This window comes from Zootoca vivipara, chromosome 6 (assembly GCF_963506605.1).
Source record: "Zootoca vivipara chromosome 6, rZooViv1.1, whole genome shotgun sequence".
Lineage (NCBI taxonomy): Eukaryota > Metazoa > Chordata > Lepidosauria > Squamata > Lacertidae > Zootoca > Zootoca vivipara.
In genome coordinates, this window is record NC_083281.1 from 18,737,644 (window position 1) to 18,762,490 (window position 24,847).

Here is a 24,847-nt window from a genome sequence, read left to right on the forward strand (position 1 = left end):
GTAAGAAGGCCAGGAGGTCAATGTAATATTCTTGCAAGAAGTTCAGAACTCCATTTACTGTATTGGGATGGGGGTGGGTATTCCTTTCCCACCTCCTCACAACCAACGATGCAATTATAGGAACATAAGGAAGGTATTTAAAGCGCATCACTTTACCCAAAGAATCTTGGGAACCGTAATTTACCCCTCACTGGCTTACAATTCCTAGCGTTCTTAAACTCTGTTTCCCAGGATTCTTTGGGGGAGATCATGTGTTTTAAATGTGCTTTATACAGCTCACATTTAAAGTGCAGGGCTTCCCCCAAAGAATCCTGGGCACGGTAGTTTACACCTCTCGGAGTTACAATTCTCAGCACCCGCAACAAACTACGGTTCCCAGGATTCTCAGAGGGGGGGTCATGTGCACTTTGTACCTATGGTGTGTGTACACCATAGTCGGGCCACTGGTCATCTAGCTCTGTCTTGTCAACACTGACCGGCAGTGGTTCTCCAGGGCTTCAGACAGGATATCTGTAGCCCTACCAGGAGCCGCTGGCAGGAATTGAACTCGGGACCTTTTGCATGCATGGCAGGTGCTCTGTCGCTGAGCTGCAGTCCTTCCCCGGCCAGGGCAGGTCTTTGGGGAGACATCCAGGCCTTTGACTCTGAAAGATGAGTTGGAACATCCCCTGCAAAACCTCCATGACCATAGTCTCAAATCACCAAAGCCCATCATCGTACTGGCAATATCACGGAATGCTTTTTGCAGGGCATGTCATGGTGAAAAGCAGAGGAGCTGTGTCAGAAAAAGAAGCTGGCAACCGTAGCTGCTTAATGGAGCCCCAGCTCTGAAACTAAACCGCATCACCCAGCACAGAAAGCATTTGCAACCTGGCCCAGCAGGTGACGAGCAATTCGTATTGCCATTGCTAAGCAACCAGCCTACCCTCCGGGTACCATAAGAGAGACTCCCAATTAGCCGGTGAGACCAAAACACAGTCGCAGATGCCAACTTTTCCATGCTGTGCTGTTTGCTCAAAGTGCCACTAGAGAGCACCAAACTCCTTTAGCATAGCAGGTTGGGTTAATGTGGGGCGGTTCGGAAGAAGAAATTTAGGCAGAATTTTGTTCAGACATCATCTCTACGCCGTTCTCTTCTTCATATGCTCCTTGCAAAAACAGACACCTACAGTTGGTCTTTAAATAATCCCGAAATAATGTAAACCTTCTGCTTTTAAGTCTTATATTCTGGGGCCGGAACTGGGGTGGAGGGGGTGGAATAGGAGATTGTTTTAGGAATGGCTGGTAAATGTGCTTTGTAGCATGTCCATATGCCTGTTCTCTTTCAGATTTTGAATTAAAATAAGACTGCGCTTGTTAAGTTCATATTTCGGGGGAGGAGAGAGAATCCTAGCATTTAGCTTAGGAAGGAGATTTGAGTCACGGAGAATAAGAGGCTTAAAAAAGGCTAGCCTCAACATACAAGCTAGGTCAAATATGCCAACCCGGCGCCCTCCAGATGTTTTGTTTTGTTTTTTGTAGTCCGCCCTTCATCCGCAGATCTCAGGGCTGTTGACTACAACTCCCATCAGCCCCAGCCATATTGATTTGCAGGGAGGAAACTTAAAAAGGTTTGCAATGGTCCAAGGCAAGCAAGCTTCCTATAATCCAGCTATATTTCCGTTTCCATCTCAATGGGCCATTTCAGATGAGCACCTGGGGGAGAGGATGCAATATTCATCAGGAAAGGGATTCAAAATAAAACTGCCCAAGATCCTGATGCCATTTTACAAATCTATGGCATGACCGTGCACACGAAAGCTCATGCCAATGACAAACTTAGTTGGTCTCTAAGGTGCTACTGGAAGGAATTTTTTTATTTTGTTTCGACTACGGCACATCAACACGGCTACCTACCTGTAACTATCACAGTCCTGGTCACCTTGCCTTAAAAAGGATATCCCAAAGTTTGGAAAAGGGCCGCTGAAACAATCAAGGGGATGGAGGAGCGACCCTATGAGGAATGGTTGCAGCATTTGGGACCTTTTAGTTTAGAGAAAAGGTGAGCAAGGGGCAAGACGATAAGCGGAGATGTGACAGAAGCCAGATAAGTGGGGTATACTGATGATGAGATGATGATGAATGGCTTGGAAAAAGAGGACAGAGGAAAGTTTCTCTCTTTCATATCACTAGAATGTGTGGACATTCAGTGAAGCTGAACACTGGAAAGATTCAGGACAGATGAAACTTTCCCCAGGCAGCACGTAGTTAAACTGTGGAACTCCCTCCCACAAGAGGCAGTGAGGGTCCACCAGCTTCAAAAGAGAGTTAGACAACTTGAGCGATGGCCATGAACTTGGGCGACTTTAAAAGAGGGTTAGGCAGGGAAGGACTATATGGTTGCAGCCCTTGCCAGGGCTGTGGGCTGTGGGGCAGGCGAGGGGGCGGGGGGCAGGCGAGGTGCTGCACCCGTCCTCCTGTTTGTGTTTCGATATTGTTTCATCCTAAGCAGCCTTGAAATAAAATGGCACAGCTGCGGCACGGAGGCCCTTCCTTGGTTCCCTCTCCCCTTTCCTGTCCAAATCCATCCGCCTCCCCAAGCCCAGCCTGCATCCTGTTGCCATGACAACGCGGTCCAGATGAAAACCCTGAAGTCTCCTTGAAGGGAAGGCTGCTGGAATGTAAAGGAAGGTGAGAAAAGGAGAGAAGGAGAGGGAGGGAGGGAGGGAGGGAGGGAGGGAGGGAGGGAGGGAGGGAGGGAGGGAGGGAGGTAGAAGAGGCTTTCTGGGACTCTTCACCAGGAAGGCCTAATCCATGCCATGTCTTCTTGTGGGTTTCGGGAACAGAGCCCAACCCTACTACTGGGGTGCCATTAAAAAGGTCCCACCCAGTCTGTTTCGGTACTTGAGACTGGAAACCTAAACGCTACCCCTCTCCAACACAAAACACAAATATAATATGGGTCTATCCACACTCTGTCTAAAGCAGTATCGTACCACTTTAAACAGTCCTGGCTTCTTCTCCCCCCCAAAGAATCCTGGGAACTATAGTTTGTTAAGGGTGCTGACTTGTTTGCAGGGAGATTAGATTATCTTTGCTATTTAAGGAGCATCATTTTATTTGTTTGCAGGGAGATTAGACGAGGTTACAAACCATTGCATCGCAGCAAGCCTTATCCCACACTTTCCAGTGTCCTTTCTCCATCCCTCTTCACAAAAAGTCTGTGATCTTTTGGGGAAGAGGGTTTTGATGTGCAAGACCTCCCAGTCGGCTGTCATTGTGCGCAACCTAAATTTGTGATTTGATCCCATAGGGGATTGAATCCCACTAGTAAATGGCGAGAGAGCCTGGAAACGCCCCAAGGATTATTCAATATCCGCTGTTACACAGACAGGGCATGTGAAGTTAGGACAAGGAAACATGAGACGTCTTGAAGGGTGCCACTGCTCCATTAATGGATTTCAAAGCTACTTAGGGTGAGACGAGGTCAAAATAATTAACCATTATTTGTGTCTATTTTTAAAGAGGGGGCGGCATTGTGGGAATCATGTGACTGAAAGCCGTAAACTTGGAGAAGTTTATCCAGTGGGGTGGGGTGGGGTGGGGTGGAGCCTGCCCTCCTTGGCTGCCCTCTCCCAATTAACCTCCGTTTCCAGGGGCCACTGCCTGTGATCTCCCTGGCAACCCTATGGAGCTAAAGTGAACAGAGTGGGAAGAAGCTGGATGGCTTTCGTTGGGCAAGTGGATGGAGAATACGGCCATCGAAAGCCAGGATTGCTATGTATCACCCACAATGTTAGGGACTGTATTCCTCTGAACGCCAGCAGAAGAGCCTGCTGGATCAGGCCAATGGCCCATCTTGTCCTGCATCCTGGAAACCAGGTGGGGAAACAGTGTTGCTGCAACAATCATGGAAACATAGAAATGTAGGGTTGGAAGGGACCCTGAGTCCTGTCCACAGCCATCCCTCAGTGGGCTCAAACCACCAACCTTTCTGGTTAACAGCCAGGTACACTGTCCCATTCCAACACAGAGTACCAGTTGCTGGAAAGCACAGGAGGGAAGAGATGCCCTACAGGTATCTGTTTGGCCGCTGTGAGAACAGGATGCTGGACTAGATGGGCCCTTGGCCAGATCTAGCAGGACTCTGTTGATGTTCTTCTTCTGCTACTGCCTCCTCTTGTTCTGGCTAGAGCGAGTTCCCCACCTCACCCCCTTGCACGTACCGTCCTCTCCGGGGACACCTTAGTGAATAATTCAGGGGCTCCGGCTGGTTCTGACACTACAGCATCTTCTCCCTCGATGGGGCTTGTCATATCCTATTCTGTCTCCGAGCCTCTCCGCCGAGGAGAATGACGGAGGCCTGGTGCGACCTTGTCCCCCGCCCTGCGAGAAAAGCGGGAGGGGGCACCGCTTCGTCTGTGGCAGGACTTACCAGCCCCTGGACCCACGTGGCACCGACAACACGCTTGTGGGAGCGAATTTTACGGCACCGAGAACATCTGGAGCGTGAGTCTTAAGTCACCTGCTTACAGCAGAGGGGATCAGACAGGTGGCAAAATGCAAAAAGGCCAGACCACAATTTCATCCTTGGATACAGTCCCAAAATGGGTAGGAAGCTATGCAGCTACCAATATCGACATTTAATCTATGAATCCGTTAGTTTGCCAAAGTGAAACAGCCCACTAAAATGTGACACCCCCCCCCCCAGGTTTGTTTGTGTTTTAAGGCTATATATCCTTCTGCTGTCTGGGAGATATATCTTACAAAAAGTACATTCACCCTTGGCTACCATGAGCCACATCAAGAACCAGTGTGACGTGGTGGTTCAGACAAGGGCCGGCTTTGAAATCCCCTGGCTCTGTGGGTGACTGCGGGTCCATGTCTCTCAGCATAACCTTCTCCGCAGGGCTGTTGTGTGGATAAAGCTGGAGATTCAAGGGGAGGGAGAGAAAATAAACATCCCCCTGAGCTCCTTGGAGGTATGGTTTTTCTCCCATTGAGGTTACGATCTTTTTCACTTATATTGTAAATGCAATTGATACGCAAGATAAAATATCAAGGCCAATGGAACCTCCATCGCTAGAGGCCGTGTACCTTGGATTTCTGGCAGTAGGCAATAAGGTTATGAAGCCTGCGAGGGATGGGCAGGCGGAACCGGTGAGGTCCTTACAAGGGGGACCTTTGTGGTCTTCTGTCCATGTGCAACATTACAAATCCTGTAGGTGTCATAAACTAACATAAGTTGTCACGAAAACACAGCTGGAGGATGCACTCTTGCCAGACACACATTGTGGCTTCAGGTGAGACAAGTGGGATGCAACGAATGGGGGGTGCGATGGTGGGGAGGGAGGCTTGGGGATGATGGGTAGCACAGCTGACAGACACCCTAACACAGGCACAGGCAAACTCTGGCCCTCCAGATGTTTGGGACTACAATTCCCATCATCCCCTAGCTAACAGGACCAGTGGTCAAGGATTATGGGAGTTGTAGTCCCAAAGCATCTGGAGGGCTGAGTTTGCCTATGCCTGCCCTAACAGGTAGACTGGCCCCCAAGCATGGCCTTAAGTCTTAGAAACAGAATAGTAGAGTTGGAAGGGACCCCCAGGGGTCATCTAGTCCAACCCCCTGCAGTGCAGGAATCTCAGCTAAAGCATCCCTGATGGATGGCCCTAACAAACAGCTCTTCCCGTCAGAAAGTTCTTCCTGATGTGAATATGCAGAGGGTACCTGGCACACGGACCCAGGTGGCGCTGTGGTTAAACCACTGAGCCTAGGGCTTGCTGATCAGAAGGTCGGCGGTTCGAATCCCTGTGATGGGGTGAGCTCCCGTTGCTCGGTTCCAGCTCCTGCCAACCTAGCACTTTGAAAGCACATCAAAATGCAAGTAGATAAATAGGAACCGCTACAGCGGGAAGGTAAACGGCGTTTCCATGTGCTGCTCTGGTTTGCCAGAAGCGGCTTTGTCATGCTGGCCACATGACCTGGAAGCTATACGCCGGCTCCCTCGGCCAATAATGCGAGATGAGCGCGCAACCCCAGAGTCAGTCACGACTGGACCTAATGGTCAGGGGTCCCTTTACCTTTAGCTTTTACCTGGCACACAACCCGCACTTTGCAAATACACCTGTACAGGTGGATGTAAGCATGAGAGGGAACGAACACTGTGCAGGTTTTGAGTCTGAGTTTGCAAATTCCCCCTGCCTGAATATATGCAACCATGTTATATTTCCCCCTCCCGATCCAGTACCTTTTGAGCTAGAATTAAAACAGTCAGCATTCAATAAATGGGGAGTTTGCTTGTAGAAAGATTGCTCCTGCCAGTAGTGAACGGGAAACAGAGGTAGCAGGAACAGTGGCGACACAATTATATCCTATACTATATATTCATATGACAGCCAATTTCCTGAAAAACCATCATTTTGATAGACATGCATTTAAAAAAGGTTATTTAAATTGGAATATTACCATCCAGGAAACAGACAGACATTAAAGGTTGAAGGAAAAATCTGTTAATTTGGATTTGACATTCAAATTGACACCCCAAAATATTTTTTTGAGATTTTGATTCTGTTTTGAGATTTTCAAGTATGACTATTAAGATTTAAAATGTGGGTTATTTTTAACTTATACACCCAGCAGTGGTTTATTGCGTCATTTCCCAGTCTCCGATGCTGAACCCGCATTTCTTTCTATCAGGACAAATCAATTGCACACACCCCTCAAATCCTCTGCAGAATGGACTCTTAATACTAATTAATGCAAAATGAAAGTTCTACCGGTAAGTGGAGGTATTTAACCAGGGTCCAAATTAGGAACGAAATATAACATGATGCAACCCCAGAATGTTTGTCCAGAATGAGATAAAGCTGAAATTTATTTCTGCAAAGTTTTGATCACTTGTCAAATTTCCCAATGTCACCATTCGGATTTGGATGTCAGCATTTCACATTTGGACAGGAGAATGAAAAGGTTGACATCAGACTCCAGCCAATGTTTGGACTTAAGCATCGATTCAGTCTGATTGCAATTCAGCTGTCCAGTTTGGGCTGCTCCTTGTCAGATGCTGTCAAACATGGACTGCCGCAACATTAAATGTTGAAATCTCTGGGTATCAGGCACCCAGGCTGAATGCAAAATAGCCAGCAAGAAATTGCACAGCCAGAGAACATTCAGAGAATATTCACCATTAAGACTCAGAAACGCTGCTTTTGTTTGAGAGCTTAGTCCTGGTTTCTGTGAAGAAATACAAAATACTAAGCCCCGCAGGTGATTCTGTGTGGGTAATGACTTAGAGGAAAATTGGGTGTGTGTGATCCCGGTTACCAGGTACAATACTGATTTGGGGAAATTAATTAAGTTAAGGCGACTTCGATGGGACTAGCTCTCTCCTGGGTGATTAGCGTGTGAATCAAGTTACTTGGTTAAATCAGAATGCATTTTGCATGCTCGACAGAACCATTAGCTATTTCTTGCTTTCTTTTAAGATATGCTATTTTTGTTTCTACGGGTCACTCCGCAGACAAGTGTTTGGGTCTGAAAAAAGCAGGATCAATATCTCTTCGATAACTTTGATCCACAGCAGTTCTGAAGAAATTGGCATTTCTTTGTCCTTAGCTGATGCACCCAAGCATTGCCGCAGGTGCCGTCTTGGGAGAGGTTGCGGGAGAGAGGAGAAATGTCTGCCTTTCCTAAGGAGGCTTTGCTTTTGATTGTTTTGAAGGAGCACTTAGATGAGCAAGTCCTTCTTTTATAAATACTTATATGGGTAACCAGGGGCATGTCCGTCCCCCGTCCCCCCCCCCCCGGACACACACATTGAAACAAATGGATTAACTGGTTGGCTAAATATTGCAATCCTAAAGAATATCACTGGCTACCTGCTAGATAGAGACCACTTTATTCATTATATACTCAGTAGGTCACTGAGTTCTGCAGGAGACTTTGAAGTCCCCCAAATACCAGAAGGCCCTAAAATACCACTCTGCTCATGCACACTCCCACCGCTCCTGTGCCTACAAAGCATGGGTCTGGGTGTTTGCGGTTTGCCCGGGAAAACCCACTCTCTAGTGCCAAATCAGAGCAAAAGTCAGTCTGCTGAAAACCCAACTGACATTTGCTCCAATTTGGCAGTAAAGATCCGGTTTTCCGACGGGACAAGTGGAAGTTGGGATGAGCCCTAACTCAGAGCAGGGGTTTCTGCGCGGTGGCCCTGATTTTGCAAAACAGCACCCCTGTTGGGATACAGCAGCCACCTATTTGCGGGGAAATTGAAAACATTTTCCGTCTTCGTTTCGACAAGCTTTTCCAGCGTGACGGAAAGGTCTCTCTTGCCTTTGGGTGTTCATTTTGTATGTTTTTGGGGTTTTTTAAAGGCCTATGTTTACTTGCTGTTTTGTTCTGTTCTTAAAACTATTTTTAGTTGCTCCCATGGTGTGTTTGGCAATCACCTTGAAAGCTACGTGGAAGGCAGTTCGCAAATGAATAAAATAATAAATATCCCATAAAGATCTGTTGGGTTTGGTGAACCGGGAAGGGGCGTGGGGAGAGAGCGTCAATCTTTTCCCAAGCGGCGAGAGGCTGCACACCACACACATGCATAGAATTGTCGAGTTGGAAGGGACCCCCAAAGGACATCTAGTCAAACCCCATGCAATGCAGGAATTACACTATGTCTCTCAAGCCCATTTCAAGCACATCTCTCCCCACCCACCCCAGGAATTCTGGGCATTGTAGCTTGTTTGAGGTTGCTGAGACTAAACAATAGTGCCCAGAATTTTTTGAGGTAAAGGAGGTGCTAGGAATGTGTTTCATGGCCCAAGTATCAAACTATGATCCGGGAGACTGTGGTTCAAATATGCCACCCAGCCATGAAGCTCACACAGGGTGAGACTTGGGGCCAGTCACAGCCTCTGGCCTACCTCGCAGGTTTGTTGTGAGATGAAAAATGAGGCAGGGGGAGGAGGATGGTGTACTGAGCTCCTTGGAGAAACAGTGAGATGCCAATTCTATAAATACGAAAAAATTATTTACTCCAGCCCCCAGGAGGGCTGCTTCTGATCGCCCTGCTTGCTCTTCATCAATGGTTTTGGTCTACTGCAATGCGCTCTACGTGGGGCTACCTTTGAAGGTGACCCACAAACTACAACTAATCCAGAATGCGGCCGGCCGGCCGCTAGACTGGTGACTGGGAGTGGCTGCCAGGACCATATAACACTGGTCCCGAAAGGCCTACATTGGCTCCCACTACGTTTCCGAGCACAATTCAAAGTGTTGGTGCTGACCTTGAAAGCCTTAAATGGCCTCAAAGGCCCAGTATACCTGAAGGAGTGTCTCTACCCCCATCGTTCAGCCCAGACACTGAGGGCCTTCTGGCAGTTCCCTCCCTGCGAGAAGCGAAGTTCCAGGGAACCCGGCAGAGGGCCTTCTCAGTAGTGGTGCCTGCCCTGTGGAACGCCCTCCCATCAGATGTCAAGGAGATAAACAACTCTCTGACTTTTATAAGACATCTGAAGGCAGCCCTGTTTAGGGAAGTTTTAAATGTTTGACATTTTATTGTGCTTTTAATATTCTGTTGGGAGCCGCCCAGCGTGGCTGGGGCAACCTAGCCAGATGGCAGGGTATAAAATATATTATTATCATTATTATCATTATTATTATTTCTTAGGGGCCTTATAACTGAATAGAAGCCATTGAGAATCAGCCGCTATCCATGCATCCCTGTCCGGTAAATGATGCAACGTTGGAATTATTGCATTTTAATGTTCTGCTGGAAGCTGCCCAGAGTTGCTAGGGAAACTCAGCCAGATGGGCGGGGTATAAATAATGAATTATTATTATTATTATAAACTGGTTTATATATGGACCAGAGCACCTGTTGCAACACAAGTGGCTTTTACAGGTTTCCTCCGCATACCTTGTTGCTATTTGCTTCCTTGAGTTGATGAAAGGTGGTTCCACCTAGACCAGGCATGTCCAACAGGTAGATCGTGATCTACCGGTAGATCACTGGACCTCTGCGGTAGATTACTGGTAGATCATTGGCTCCCCCCAAAGAAGCTGAACAACTGTGGCTCCCCTGAAAAAAGCTCAACATTTTACCTCCTCCCTGAAAAAACTCAACAACTTTGACCCGAACCCCCAAAAGGGGGGTAGATCACTGCCAGTTTTAACTCTGTGAGTAGATCGCAGTCTCTTGGGTGTTGGCCACCCCCGACCTAGACTACTGGCCCCATAGGTGGGCGAGCGGTGCCTCTCGTGTTAAGATCTCCGAACGAAAAATGACAGTATGTGTTAATGACAGGAGTCCAGCAATGGCTGGTGGGTGGGTGGGGGAAGTTGGGGGACAAGTGAGAGATGAGCCCCTTGTCTGGGTGGGTGTGCTCCCCTGACCCCCCCATCCAACAGTGTCTGCGGTTGTGGGAATGGGAGAACACACACACCTCCAGATAGAACCACAGCATCATAGAATTGTAGTCGGAAGTGCTCATCTAGTCCAACCCCCGGCAATACAGGAACCAGATTGGCTGGAGGGTTGGGCGGGAGGCTATAGCTCTCCGACGCAGTGTTTACTTCTCCATTTCCACCCTCCCTCCCATTTCCCTCTAGGATCGTTCGGTGCCAAGAAGCATAGGCTCATGCCTCCAAGTGTGGCTGTGTGCCTGAGACAGGGGCGTTTCAGATAAAAAGTTTGTGTCTTGTTCTAGTTTCATCTTTTGTGAGAAGGCGCCAGGAGCTGGATTTATGTGCCGAAAGGCCCACCTGCATTTGCTTCTCATAAGTGTACTCTGTGTGAGCCACCAATTGCATTTACTTTATATATAAATAAAAGCCACTGGGAGGAGGAAGATGTCTTGTAGCATAGTTTTGAGTAGCCAGTTTCTTTGATGGTCCTTATCCTGGTGCCCCTGGGGCTGCTTAATTGCTCAAAAAAGTATCCGGTCTGCTCCCAGGTGCCTGGAAAGGGGTTTCCTGCTCTAACACACAGCAGTGGCTATTGCTCTGTTCACCTATTTGCCCTGGTTTGCACCACCGAGTTACAAAGGGCTGTGATAATGCTGGTGGAAGCCAGATGCTAACGCGCAGGACACCATGCTGACCCCTAGTGACAGAATTGCTGACCCCTAGTGACAGAATACAGGCATTACAACACCCAATATATATATGTATAGATAAGAGAAGCACTTCCACCCTAAAATCCAGCCAGGATTTAAGTTTAGAAATCCGGTCTTGAATTCAGATAAGCAAATTCATAGACTGATCATAAAACCTCAGAAATTTGGACCTGCTTAGCTGGATTCAGGATGCTCTGTCGGTCCCTTCTCTTTGAAATCCATGCCAGGGGAAACATACAGGATGAAGTGGATAATCTCACTATACGCATAGGGGTTCCCTTCCTCAAGCCTGCCTTCTTCCTCCAGATCAAAACGTCTTAAGCCAGCTTTTGCCAAACTTTTCGCCCACCCAAATTAAAATTAGAGGCACACTAAAGGGTTTACTTTTAGTGTGTAGAAAGAAATTGCCCCATAACCTTGAAGGAGGCGGCCCACTGCATCTCTGCACGAATCCCTGATGTAAGCGTGCTTCCAGATTAGAAAAAGAAGATGTCCAGAGCAGTCACTCATGCAGAGTTCCTCTGGTATATCTGCTGCATCAGTGCATTAGGGGGTTACTGAATGATGCAAACCAGAGACGCAGCAAAATGACCTGCAGCCCAACAGATGTGTCCCCCAGATCAGTGCCTCATGCTGAGATGCAGCGGACCACCTCCTTGAAGAATAGGAGCCGTCCTGCCATGCATCTCACACCTAGAGCGATTTGCTCGTTTAATCACACCTGACGCTGAGACGCAGTCGAACCGCTTCAAGCAGAGGCTGTGGGAGGGAGGCAAGACCACAGAATGGAGACTCATACAGAGAGACAGTGGGGGAAGCCTCCTCTGTGGGAGAGTGCTTTCGGCTCGCAGGCTCAACCTTCAACCTCACATTCTCACGACACCCAAGCCGTTCTCTCGCAGCCACGCAGTTTGGGAACGGCTGACCTGCCCTCAGTTCAAAGCTGGCAGGAAGCACCTGTAGCCTACTCTGTAAATCAGGGTTCCCCAACCCGGTGCCCTCCGCCATTGCCTCCCATTGGGCAGAGCCGTGGTCCAAATAACTTCCAGAGGGCACCAGGTTAGTGAAGGCTGCTCCAAAAGCCACCCTGTTAATGGGACAAGGAAGGGGTGTGGAAGGGAGATGATGAGGCCTGGCGATGTGGCTTCCTTGCTGTGACACATGCCCCCAACTCCATTAGTAAAAATGGGTTAAGAGATTGTTGTGAAATGTAAAGAAAAAACGACAACGCAAGACGGAAGTGATCTCATGAATGGACATTTATCATGACAGAAATGAGTTAATAGTATTAGCACTAAAAAAATGCTGACTCCACTGAGCACAAAATCAATACACAACTTTACACTAAACACACAAACCTACCAAGACATTCAAGATTTGTTTTCGATTTCTCTCTCTCTCTTTTTTCCCCCTACGTAGCCATGGCAATGGACCTGCTGACTCGGTTTCTCTCTCTCGCTCTCTTTTTAATTCCTTTTTAAAAAAACAATAAAAACACTTTTTCAGCCGTATCCCCGCCCTTCTTGGTTTCGCCTCCCCCTTTGGCACCACCCCAAGAGAATAAATAAGATCGCTGTTAAAAAGGAGAGGTTGGATGGAGAACAAAATAAAAAAAATAAAAAATCCAGAATGGCTGGAGACAAGTTGCATAAAAGGTAGCTGAGGTTTGTGCAGATGTCAAGCGAATGGAGGGGGCAGGAACTCCATCACCCTGCCCACCCTGCCCCACAGCTGTCCGGACATTGACCCATCCAGTCCTGCAATGCCTGGTGGTGGCTCTCACTCTCTCCCAGCCCAATGCCGGAGGAAGCGGCCTGAAAACCAGACCCTCGGTCAATTGACTTAGCCCAGTTTCAGGCTGGTGTCTGCCCCAGCCCTACCTGTCAATGTTGCCGGGATCAAACCGGGGGCCTTCTTTGCACAAAGCAGCTGTTCCACCGCCCTTCCCTTAACAGCACGAGCGGGCTGAGCAAGCCCCAAAGGACGGATCTAGATTTCTAGGGAAGATCTGGACATAGCCTTATCGCAACCCAGACCGTTGGGGGGCCGCAGTATTCTCAGCATTGCCTGCAATGGCTGTCGGGGTGGGGGATATGCAGGGTTTCAGGTGAGGCCTGATCTGGAGATGCTTTCTGCATGGGAGGCAGCTGCGCCACCCCTTAGCCACAGCCCTTAACTAGGGATGCTGAGGCCTTCTGTCCAAACAGCATGTGCATTGCAGCCCCAAAGCTTGAGGCACCCCAAGGGGACTTATTATGTACAGCAGGGGCCCCCCAGAAAATAGGAAATTGCCTTATACCGAGTCAGACCATTGGTCCATCCAGCTCAGTATTGTCCACACTGACTGGCAGCAGCTCTGAAGGTTTTTGGACAGGAGACGCTCCCCGCCCTACCTGGAGATGCCAGGTAGGGGCTGAGCTATGGCCGTTTTTTGGTGTTTACTCTGAGAAGGATTTCAAAGTGCAGCACCCCTGTAGCAATATCCGTCCCGGCTGTAACACCTAACCCCAGTATTAGAAGAATACTTGCTCCCCAATTTGTGGCTCCCTTTTTCCTTTTCAATCCTCTGTCACTTTTATGCATAAACATGTCTCTGAATGTTTGGAAACACAAAATTAATGGTCCCCCTTTCCCCCCCTCTCCCCTCCCCACCCCCCGCCCCGCCGCCAACATGTTTAAACAGAAACAAGAGTATTTACAATGAAGCGATGGTGAAGAAACGTTTTTGTTCACAGTTAAAAGGGAAAAAGTGACATCAAATCATCCCATTCCATAGTTTAAATCATAAGAATTTGACAGTCTCTTGCACTTTTCCTTTCTTTCCTAATATTTATATATTTATAATATATACTTTTTAAAAAACTTATTTTATTTTTATTTTTTATTTTTTTTCCTGTAATGTGGAAGATGAGGAAAAAATCCAAAAAACACAGGTTTGATGAACACAGAAGGAGGGAGGTTAAAAAGTTCAAAATGATGGAAGGGTGAAGCTCAGAAGTTCAGAAGACGGGTTGAAACAAGGTGACTGTCCCCGGCAGCGAGAGAATTCGAGATGGAATATCCCCAAATTCGGATGAAGCAAAAGTTGACCTTTTTTTTAAAGAAAAAAAGAAACAAACTTTTGAAAGGTGAGAGGCTGTGTCCCCCGAAAAACAACACGCTAGAAATGTTCTTGATGCTGAGAAGGATGAAGGTGGATTTGAAAAAAAGCAGTCCGGAGGTAGCCAACCAATGTATAAATAGTCCCACGCTGCTTTAGATAAGTTTTTTTTAAAATAATATATATATATATACTTATATATATATTTATATATAGAACTTTGTGGTGTGCGAACTTGTCAAAATGCTGGATGGAAAGGATGCTCCAGATAATGAGTGTGTCTTGACACAAAGTAAAAAAAGGCTTTTGAGGAAGGTGGGGACCATAAGGGGGGGAATGAAGGCTTGGCACTCAAAACTGGGATGTACAGACAAGCAGAGGAGGAGTTTCGCCTGGAAAAGTTCCCATTCAACCTTATCGAAAGCCTTTTCCCTCACGTTCCTTTCCTTCCCCCCCTTTTTTTGCCCCCTTCTCATCCCGTCACCAAACCCCCTTCATGGAACGCAATTGCCTGGAAACTGAAGAAAAGAAAACAGCAACAGTGATATGGTAAATGCATGGGGAACAGCAAGTGGAGAGCAGATGATAACAAGACGGTTCTCGCTCCCCCCCCCCACACTGCTCCTGGGTTTCCAGCATAGGGAGTGTGCATATGTTAATGCTGAAATATGCACATGAATGTTGGCCCTTCGAGACTGAGTATTCTTCATAAGAGAGGAAACTCTCCCCTCTTTATTATTATTATTTCTGCCCCAACTTCCAAAGCTGTCTCTTGCTCCTTTGATTCAGAAGCGTGAAGCACTGCCCGCACCTGTTTGGCATGAGACAGCAGCTGCGAGTGGTTCACAGGGCAATTCCTGAACGGGGCAGCAGTGACAGTGGAGTTTCTCTTTAGACTGGAGTGGGAGGGCAGCAGTAAAGTCCAGCCATGCCATGCCTCCCCCTCCCATGGCTGACCTCTTTTCAGGAACATTTCCATTATTGAATCCATAAAAGTCTGGTTCATATTTGGCACATAGAAAGCTTGCAAACCTCAGCTGCCGACACGGCAGGCATGACCACCGCTTCCCACAAGCACCAGTGTGGTTGTGTGGAGAGGATTAAGAGTCGGGGGACCGAAACACCCAGGAATCAGTGCTTTTGAAATTTAATTTAAAAATAGGAGGGAAGAAGGGGAATCAGGAAGAACTGGTAAATCCCGGTAGTGGAATCTGGTGAAGAGAGAGGAGGCAGAAAACCCAACAATTCAGAGACACACATTTTGATGGTTGACATTGATCCCTCTGCCTCTTTCCTGGTCATCAAAGTCATGGCTATGGCCAAAATAGGTACACCAGGAGAATTGTATCTCAAGCAGGTCAGACTTAAGGGGATTTGGGACAGGAGGGGAAACAGAATCACATCCCAGCACGGAAAACAGCAAGGGAGACACCGGCTACAGCCAAGCTGAACATCCAGCCACAACACAGGGAGGGAGCCCTAATTCACTCTGCAAGTTCATCCCACTGAAATCCACAAGATCTAATTCTGAAGAAATAGGTTTCGTAGGAAGTAATTCCACTGGAAAACAATGGAAAGGACTTTGGCAGGACAAAGCTAGAGCCCTGTTCCCACTGGATGCCCAAAGAGAGAGAGAGAGATGTTTTCCAACCTGAAACAATGACCCGGTTTGCTGGAGGAAGGATATCGACCATTCGCTAGCTAGAGCTCAGAAAATGCTGGGTATGAATCTACAGTATAAGATGGGTTTTTAAAGGTCTCCCACACAAATGCCCTGCCCCCTCTCCTTTTTCACCCTTACTGCAAAACCACAATATCTACAAGGTGGTAGGAATTTCGGCTAAAGCAGAGTTAAGGAACCTTTCCCTGCTCTTAAATCAGTAAGGTGTTTCACCAGATTTCACCAAATCAAAGCAAAGCAAACACTGTTTCACTGAGCAGATCCCCCCCCCAGAAGAGCCAGAATACAAACTGGGCTCCCCTTGAATGAAGTTGCAAAGTATTTAGGAATCCTACCTACTATAGATTAGCATCAGAAGAACTATAGAGGTTCCCGACAGCTGCAGAAAAGACCTCAAAGGTCTCTCTTTAAAAGAAACATTTCTTTTGTTTTTAAAGCCACTATGGATCCCGATTTCAGATCCATCGACAAGTTCTACACTTTGCTTTAAAAAAAAAGTTTTAAAATATCAAAATGCACCCCCCCACCCCTTCCCAACAATTCTCCCTTTTAAAAAAATTAAATAGCTGCATGTTCTGTATAAATAATAGTTTGGCACTTCAAAAATGGAAAAGAAAGTGCATCTTTTAAAAACAGGATATGTCAATATTATTCTTGATGGTAATTTGTTCCACCAAAAATACATTCTGGTATGATACAATAATCTATCCATCCCCAGACTGGTGCCCTCCAGATGTTTTCAACCACAACAAAAACATCTGGGGGGCACCAGGTTGGGGACGGCTGCAGTTAATCGTTCCAAAGTTGCAGGGGCCAGAAACGGTTCCCTGTTGCTCCCACCACCACCCTTCCAGAGTCTCAAATAAAAGAGGAGAAAAACCAATTTTGTGGATTTGAAAGGGAGGAGTGAAGGGGTGGGGAGGAGCTAAGAATTTACTGGGGAAGTTCTCCTGCACAAGCTCTTGTGGTATGGACAGGAGGTGTGCACAGTAGCCATAGCTGCCAAGTTATCCCTTTTTTAAAGGGAAATTCCCTTATGCTGAATAGGCTTCCTTGCGAGAAAAGGGAAAACTTGGCAGCTATGACAGTAGCACTGCCCTTGCACAGCTCAGCTCCTATTCGGTTCAGGGGAACTTGCACTGTGTGTGCTTTCTGCAGCAGGGTCTTGGCAGGAAGGGGACGCAGGAGAGAATCAGGTCCAGGAAGCCTTTTCAGAAAGAGCTACTTACGGAGGGATCTCAGCACCAAAAGGATTTGGGCATTCTCAGCAGGGAGCTCTGTGTGCAAGTTCTGTTAGCCAAAGCGAGTCCCCAAGTTAAGGACACGTGAGCCCATGGAGATGTTTACCTTTGAGAAGACCCACTAAAATAAAATGGAAACGGCTTCACGGACTTTGGGGCATGTGAGCCAGTTGCCAGAAGTTACACGCATATGGGTGGTGTTTTTGTGGAAGCAGAAAAGGGAATTGTGAGCCGACAGCCAGATTTGTTCGCCAGCCTTTTTTGCAATCAAAGCCAGTGCATATAGAAACCTCCAGGCCATACTTATGTTGTGCTAGGAGCAGTTTCAGTTCTCCGTGCTGGAATCCAAATGGTTCGGCTCAATGGATCTCCTAGCTAAGTGCAAGCCTTGCTTTCTCAGACAGGGGCCCAAGGGCCAATAGACAGGGGATTCATTCCAGTCAAAATGTCAATAAGAATCATAATAATCTGCAGTAGGTAATTCTCCAATGCAGATTACCACAGACGGGACTGTATCCCACAACTTCAAAGAGCATAGACTGGACTGTCTTCTGTGTCTTCCGAGGTGCAACAAAGATTCTGCAACACGCTCGGCAATGTGGGCAACTCAGTCACAAGCCAGGATGGGCATTTGCTGTCCTTGCCGGGAGATTCTCAAGTTATTTTAATTCTGTAGAAAGATGGGAACAACTCCCTAGGGCCCTAGGTGCCCTGAGCACCCACAGAATTCCCTACGAAGGGCAATTTTCAGTGCCAGGGCCATGCACACTGCATGGCACTCATGGCCCCGGGCACCCACAGGACTTTTTGATCCACATGGCTTCAATGATACAATTGAAAGGTTCTGAGCAGCAGAGAAGTTTGAGGAAGCTTCCCAGGCTGGGGTGGGGGTGCTTTAGTGCAGCCGACCCCAGCCCACATCCTGCCCCTCCCCATCACTAGCAGAAGTAGGAGGCATTCTGCAAAAAAATGGGGAAGCATGCAAAATAAGAGAAAATATGCAAACTGGCCTCGTTAGCATAGTTCACCCAGGTTGCAGAATCCACATTTTCTCTGTTGCAGAATTGGGGTTTCCTTGGCACGGAATTTGGATAATGGAAGTGTCTCATCTTTGCTCATGAGATCCCATAGTAGAAGGGGCGGGAGGGGAGGGGAGGGGAAGAAACAGCAGGAAGGAGTAGAAATCACAGCCTTGGAATATACGGTCAAAATACCTGCAGCATTGTGAGGATAGGGGTGATGGGGCGGGGGTGTCCCTTTTTGTCTTACACATCCATAGTATTAAAAAAGACGCAGACTAAGAGTTTGGCACAAAAACATTTCCTCGTCTTCCTCCCCGCCCCCGCCCCCACCCGACAAAAAGTCTTGATATGCAACACACTTGCAAAACAGCAGCAATATTTTGTTCAAAAAAACACACACCACCCGGGCGGCCCGGAATCTCAGCCAGCGTCAATAGAAGCCTTGGATCACTGGCCATTTCTTTCACTGACCGGCAAAATCTTTTGCAGATAATATGCTGGCTGTGGCAGTTCTCCCTCACTCCATAAAATCAGTGCAAGGTGCTATATAGATATTGCTTCCTTATTTTTATTTTATTTTTTAGTATTTAAGTTTCACATTTTGAGTTTTTGTTTTTGTTTTTGCTCCCTAGTGGTTTTAGAGCCTTAAGACCCTCCTTTCAATCTAAGAAGGAAAACGGAACTGAGACTTAATAAGCAACGAGTTCCCTGCCTCCCCAGATCAGGGCCCATCTCTCAGCCAGAGTCGGCCCGAGCACCGGCCTCGCCTGTCCCTTGCTCAAAATCACCTAGGTGCCTAGAGAAAGTGGGGGAAAGTGCAGAAGTCTCCCACCGCTCCGACTCCCAACTCCACCCCAGCCCAGCCCCGTGCTTCAGAAAGAACTAGGGAGGAAGTGTTTCCCTTCTAGCAAGGGGCAAAATATTGCACGAGTCTCCACACCTCAAAGCTGCGGTAAGGAGGAGAGATGCACATCTAGGCTGCAAGAGAGAAGATTTGTGCTAACGAGAGCTACGAGTGCATTGAGAAGCCGCCAAAAGGTTAGACGGCACAACCATTGCTCTAGCTTGTCCCCCCACCCCACCCCGCTTCTTCGCAAATATGCCCCCGTTGGCTCCTGACCCAATTCGAAACGTCTCAGCCGTTCCAAACAGGATTCTTCCCCGCAAATTCAGCTGCACGGAAATCTGCCGCCGCCAACCTTACGACAAACAAGCCAATGTATGCAGAGATGCTCACGTTAGGTCACCCTAAAATAGTACCGCACTGGCTAGCATCAGCCACGACGGCTGCAAGGTCGCTCGCGCCTTGCACAAGCTCGAAAGGAAGTCGTGCGCCGTGCCACAGGTACGCTGCATCGCGGCGAGGTCCGGGTGACGAGGTAGACACCCACTTCACATTTTGAGAACTGGACGCAGGAAATCGTCCCGCTCTGGAACAGGAAACAGCCACGCCGCCAGAGCAAACCAGCAGCAGGAGGCCCACCCCCGCTCAAACCTAACTTCCAAGCAACCTTCTAATCGAAAAAAGAAAGAAAGAAAGAAAGAAAGAAAGAAAGAAAGAAAGAAAGAAAGAAAGAAAGAAAGAAAGAAAGAAAGACTGATGCAACCCAGTGTTTGACATTGCACTGCATATGCTTCAGCCTTCTGGCAAACCCTGGGGTCTTCGTAAGGTTCCCACAAGGGAGCACAACAAACAGACACGCAACACCGAAAGCTGGGATGAGGGATGCTCCTATTTAAAATGCTGGCACCTTCAAAAAGCAGATAGGGTCACATCCTCTCCGGGAGTTAAAGAGGTTGCTGCGAGCCCTATATGTAAACATAGCAGGGAGATAACCCTGGTTTATTTATTGCCCTTCTGAGGGCGAGTGAATGGGGGGGGGGGAAAGGCTATCGACAGTGTTGAACCTTCGGCGGCCAGCAAATATGGAGGGATAAGAGGCCAGAGCAACACACAGAAGCCCCGTGCTCGGGCTACCGAACTGAAAGCCGCCACTTGAGTTGTGGGGGATGAGGGCCCAGAAAGGAGGAGTCGCACTGCTGCTGCTGCTGCTGCAGCCAACTGTACCCCACCATTTCACGGGTTTCAAGCCCAGCATCTGTCACCGTCCAAAGGGCGCCGGAAACAGGAAGTGCCAGGGAACTGGGTTCCCTACTGGGCCAGTCACTGGGAATAAAGGCCCTTCTTGCCGCTGGTAATACTGCTTATAGAAAGGCCAGCGGGAGAGGCAGCAGGTCGAAGGGAAGCTGCAATTGGGCGGGGGGGGGGGGTCCAAAGAGGCCTTCAACAGCCCCCTTGGCAACATATCGTTTATTTCGGAGTAGCTATACTCCGCCAGGTGCTGCTCAAGAGAGCTAATACTGACAATGGCAGCTCAGTGATGCCCTTGGGCTTCCACTGTGGCACCTTTGAAGGGTGGACCAATCACACCTGCCTGGACAGAAGCACCCAGGGCTCAGTCAAAAGGGCCCTTCCCTTCCTAGTTCCGGCCCCTGGGTTTTTATCAAACAGGGCAGTGGACTTGTTGAGAAAGCTGGGGTGTTTTTTTTGCGGCTGTTCGGAAAGGAAACAAGCCTTTGGCTCCAAAAAACCGAGTGAAGCTCCCTCCTCCTTGCTGGACAGAGGCAAGGGAACTTGCCTATGTGGGGTGTGTAGCCTAGCAGGAAGTGGCACTCCCAGATGCTGAGAAACCAAGATTCCTGAGAGGCGCCACAACAGGAAGTAGCCAAGCACATCAAAGGAGGCCGCCGCCTGGCGACACCCCAGGAGAAAGTAGCTTGTATCACCTGTCATGGGGATGGGAGCGCCACTTCCGCATCCACAGGAAGAAGCCCCGCTACTTTGACCTCGTTCTTCATTCGCATCGCCTCTCTTACAACTCTGGCCCTCATCCATTCGCAGGAGGAGCAAGCTCACAAGCTCAGAGCTCCGTCAAGACTCACGGCTCACCCAAAATGACCCACTGTGAATACTCGGGTCCAAGCCTTTCCGACTGTTTCCTCAGTATAAACGGGGCCGCACCCTCATCTACAACTTTCTGAACAAGTTTACCTTGCCTTTTTTGTTTCTTCTGATTAGTAGGGCTGAGGAAAGGGGGGGGAGGAGGACGTACACAGTTCCCCTCCCCTCCGAATGAAAGTATGCATAGAAGAATTGTAAAAACAAACAGACGAAAACAAGAAAGCAAAAATCAAAGGGGGGGGGAAGCCTATCAATTCAACCAACCCATTTCCCCAATGCAGAGCCCATTCCACTCCAACCCCTCAACCTCACCTTAGAATGAGCCACGCCTACCTATAGGTAGAAAAACCCACGTTTAGCTTCACTACGAAATGCAGGCGTATTAGATCTAGAGCTGCATCAATTTCAGAGTTCAAGGTCATGGGGCAGGTGTCACTTTGTGAACCGCTAGGCCATGATATGAACCCCATCTCTGCTTCCCTCGATATATAGCTATATATTCTGAAACCCCGTCTACAGAGCATCTACAGAGATTGATGTTCTGCGTGGGCCTGAAGAAGGATACAAGGTACCCACTCCCCGTCAAGGAATTTGACACTCTGGGGAGTGGGGGGGGGGAAGAGACATTACGAGACGGATCTCCCCCACCCCACCCCACCCCCAATCGGGATTCTTGGTTAAGAAACTCAGAATTAAAGAGGGAAAGAAAGAGGAATTTTTTGTTTTCTTAAAAAATGTTTTTTTTCTATTAAAATCCATATCAACTCAAAAAGAAAAGAAAATGTTGCCATATATATATATATATGTATGTATATACACACACACACAAACAGGTTGCACCATTGGCGAAATAAAGGTCCAGGAAAACGAAATGCTGGGCTGCTTCTCAACCAGAAGGGTGTGTGTGTGTGTGTGTGTGTGTGTGTGTGTGTGTGTGTGTGTGTAAGAGAGAGAGATGGACACTGGACTGGGGCTGGTGTTGGGTAGGTTACAATTTTAATGATTAAAGAATTGACTTGAATTCTACTCCTTCCCCCAGACTTCCCTCCGGCCTTCTCTTATCCCACTTTCTGTGGGTTGGTGGCACGGACTCCTTGCTCATACGTTACTCGCTGGCTGATAAGATACTGCGCCGCTTGCGTAGCGGCCGGAGTGCCTGTGATGGTGACTTTACGGTTCCTAGTACCCGGGATAAACTCCCCCTTTTTGGAAATCTGGATGCGGGCGCCCGTCAGCTCCTGGTACTCCACCAACGTCTTGCCGCCTTTCCCCAAAATGGCGCCCACTAGGTTCTCTGGCACGGCAATCTCCACCATATCTTTGGCGCTTTCCACCAGCTTCTCCGTGGCCAAGAAGGAGCTGGCCACCAGCGGAGAGGCTGTCCCCAAGTAGCCATTGGCGGCCCCGGTGGCCGCGGCTAAGGAACCCAACGTGAAGGCCCCCACGGCGCCGGCTGGGGTGGTGGTACTGGTGGACGCTTCATTGGCGTAGGATGCCAAGAGGTTGGCGGCAGCGGCGGCGGCTGGATTCGCGCCGGCGGCCACGGCGGCCAGCACTCCGGAGGCGGCGGCTGAGTTGAGGCCGAGCCCCAGAGAGCTGGTGTTGTATCCATAGCTCGCCAAGGTGTTGAGAGCCGTGCTGATGGCCAAAAGGTCACTGCCGGAGAAGCCCGGCAGAGCGGCTGGGAACGCTCCCACCCCGGCGAGGCTGGTGTGGCCCAGCAGGCCTGAAGCAGTGGCTGCGGCCGCTGCGGCAGGCAGCACGTCCGTGGAGTTGGCATAAGGGGATCCGGTCGGGTTGGAGTTGGCCACGGGGCCAGCGATGTTGGCGTAGCTGATATTGAGGCAGCTGCTGCTCTGCGGGTCCTCCTGGATCTTCTGCACGATGATGTCCACCGCCTTGTGGATCTGCTCGGGCTCGCCGCTGATGGTCACCACACGTTCCTGGAGGTTGATGCCCTCGGGCTTCTGGCTCAGCTGTACCCAGGCTCCAGACTGCTCCATGATGGCCTTGACCGTGGCTCCGCCTTTGCCAATGATCAGCCCGGCTGTGCTGTTGGGAACAATCACCTTGGCCTGCGTTGGGGGGAAACGAGAGAAGAAGAGGAGGTTTTTGAGGTTTCATTTTTTTGTACGGGTGTATATATATATTAGAAGGACCCAGGTGGCGCTGTGGGTTAAACCACTGAGCCTAGGGGTTGCTGATCAGAAGGTTGGCGGTTCGAATCCCTGTGACGGGGTGAGCTCCCGTTGCTCAGTCCCAGCTCCTACCAACCTAGCAGTTCGAAAGCACGTCAAAATGCAAGTAGATAAATAGGAACTGCTACAGCGGGAAGGTAAACAGCGTTTCCATGTGCTGCTCTGGTTCGCCAGAAGTGGCTTTGTCATGCTGGCCACATGACCTGGAAGCTGTACGCCGGCTCCCTCGGCCAATAATGCGAGATGAGCATGCAACCCCAGAGTTGGTCACGACTGGACCTAATGGTCAGGGGTCCCTTTACCTGTACCTTTATATATATATATTAGAAGGGATGCAGATGGTGCTGTGGGTTAAACCACAGAGTCTAAGGCTTGCCGATCAGAAGATTGTCACTTGTAATGTGACAATCTCTATGGATAATATGGATAGATATAAAATGTAGATTTGATATAATATCCGGTTGAAAACGCTGACATTAGGACTCATGGGGGTGATGGGGGGGGAGGTCTTGAGATTCAGAGAAATCTCTGTATATGGAGATGTATTTGGTTTTGTTATGAATCTATATTTGAAAAATCAAATGAAAACTATTTAACAACAACAACAACAACAACAACAACAACAACAACAACAACAACAACAACAACAACACAGGAGTAAATGCTGTAGATTGAACTGAGCCTTCCCGAAGCTATGATTACCTTCTGTAGGCCTACTGCCCTTTATGAAGCATGCATATCTCTTATGCACAGATCTTTGCACAGGCTAAAATTAGTATTTGCTTGCATATAACATTTAAACTACATTAAGCATGCTTCATTGATTCCCCCAACCATCAAATATCTCAGCCCAACCACATTTTAGCTATTGGGTGGTGGTGGTGGGGGATGGACTTTTGAGATATTCATGCAACTTGCAAACTAATCTTGGCATCTTCCTTTTAACACTGTTAACTAAATTTCAGTCAAATATGCTAGATTGGAATTGATCTGGGACATCTGGGCAAATTCCTGATTTCAAAATATTCTGAGAAAGCCGCACAAAACCACCTGGCAGTTGGAGGGTGCAATCAGGCGCCACCTCTGGAATTTATTTATTTATGTTAAAATTCATATGCCATAGCGCTTAGTTTGTTTTGGGTTGTCAGATCGGTGATGTCATTAATATTCTCTTGTGGATTATGAGTTTTGTAGTGCTTTGGGACTCTTACAATATGCCTTTTGTTGTGGCTCTGCTGCTTAGCTTTTTATTTTTTAGCTGTTTTGTTAATAGCGTTTTATAGAAGGCGGCTGTTCCACTGGCGATTTGCAGATTATTCTCTACGATCTATGGTGCAACTGTGATGTTCGATTACATTGTCCTGATTGTTTGTAAGCCTCTTTGGGACACGTGTGAGCGAAAAGCGGCACAGAAAAGCAACCAACAGATCGAAAATGAATCGAAACCTCCATGTGGTTCCTCTAGAATTTTGGGTAGCAGACTAAAACCTTGCCATTTGGGGCAATGCGGGGGCAGCTAATATCTGGGACAAAGGCCTTGAACTTTAAG

At 48.3% G+C, this 24,847-nt stretch overlaps 1 protein-coding gene across 1 annotated transcript in view; it reads right to left on the reverse strand.

Annotated features, from left to right (window-relative positions):
* Positions 1-13,773: 13,773 nt before the first annotated feature.
* Positions 13,774-24,847, reverse strand: part of NOVA2 (NOVA alternative splicing regulator 2) — a 62,408-nt gene continuing 51,334 nt past the window's right edge. The window contains exon 4 of the mRNA XM_035121034.2: positions 13,774-23,175. Coding sequence (XP_034976925.2) covers positions 22,159-23,175 — 1,017 coding nt within the window. The 3' untranslated portion in view covers positions 13,774-22,158. The remainder of the gene's footprint in view (positions 23,176-24,847) is intronic.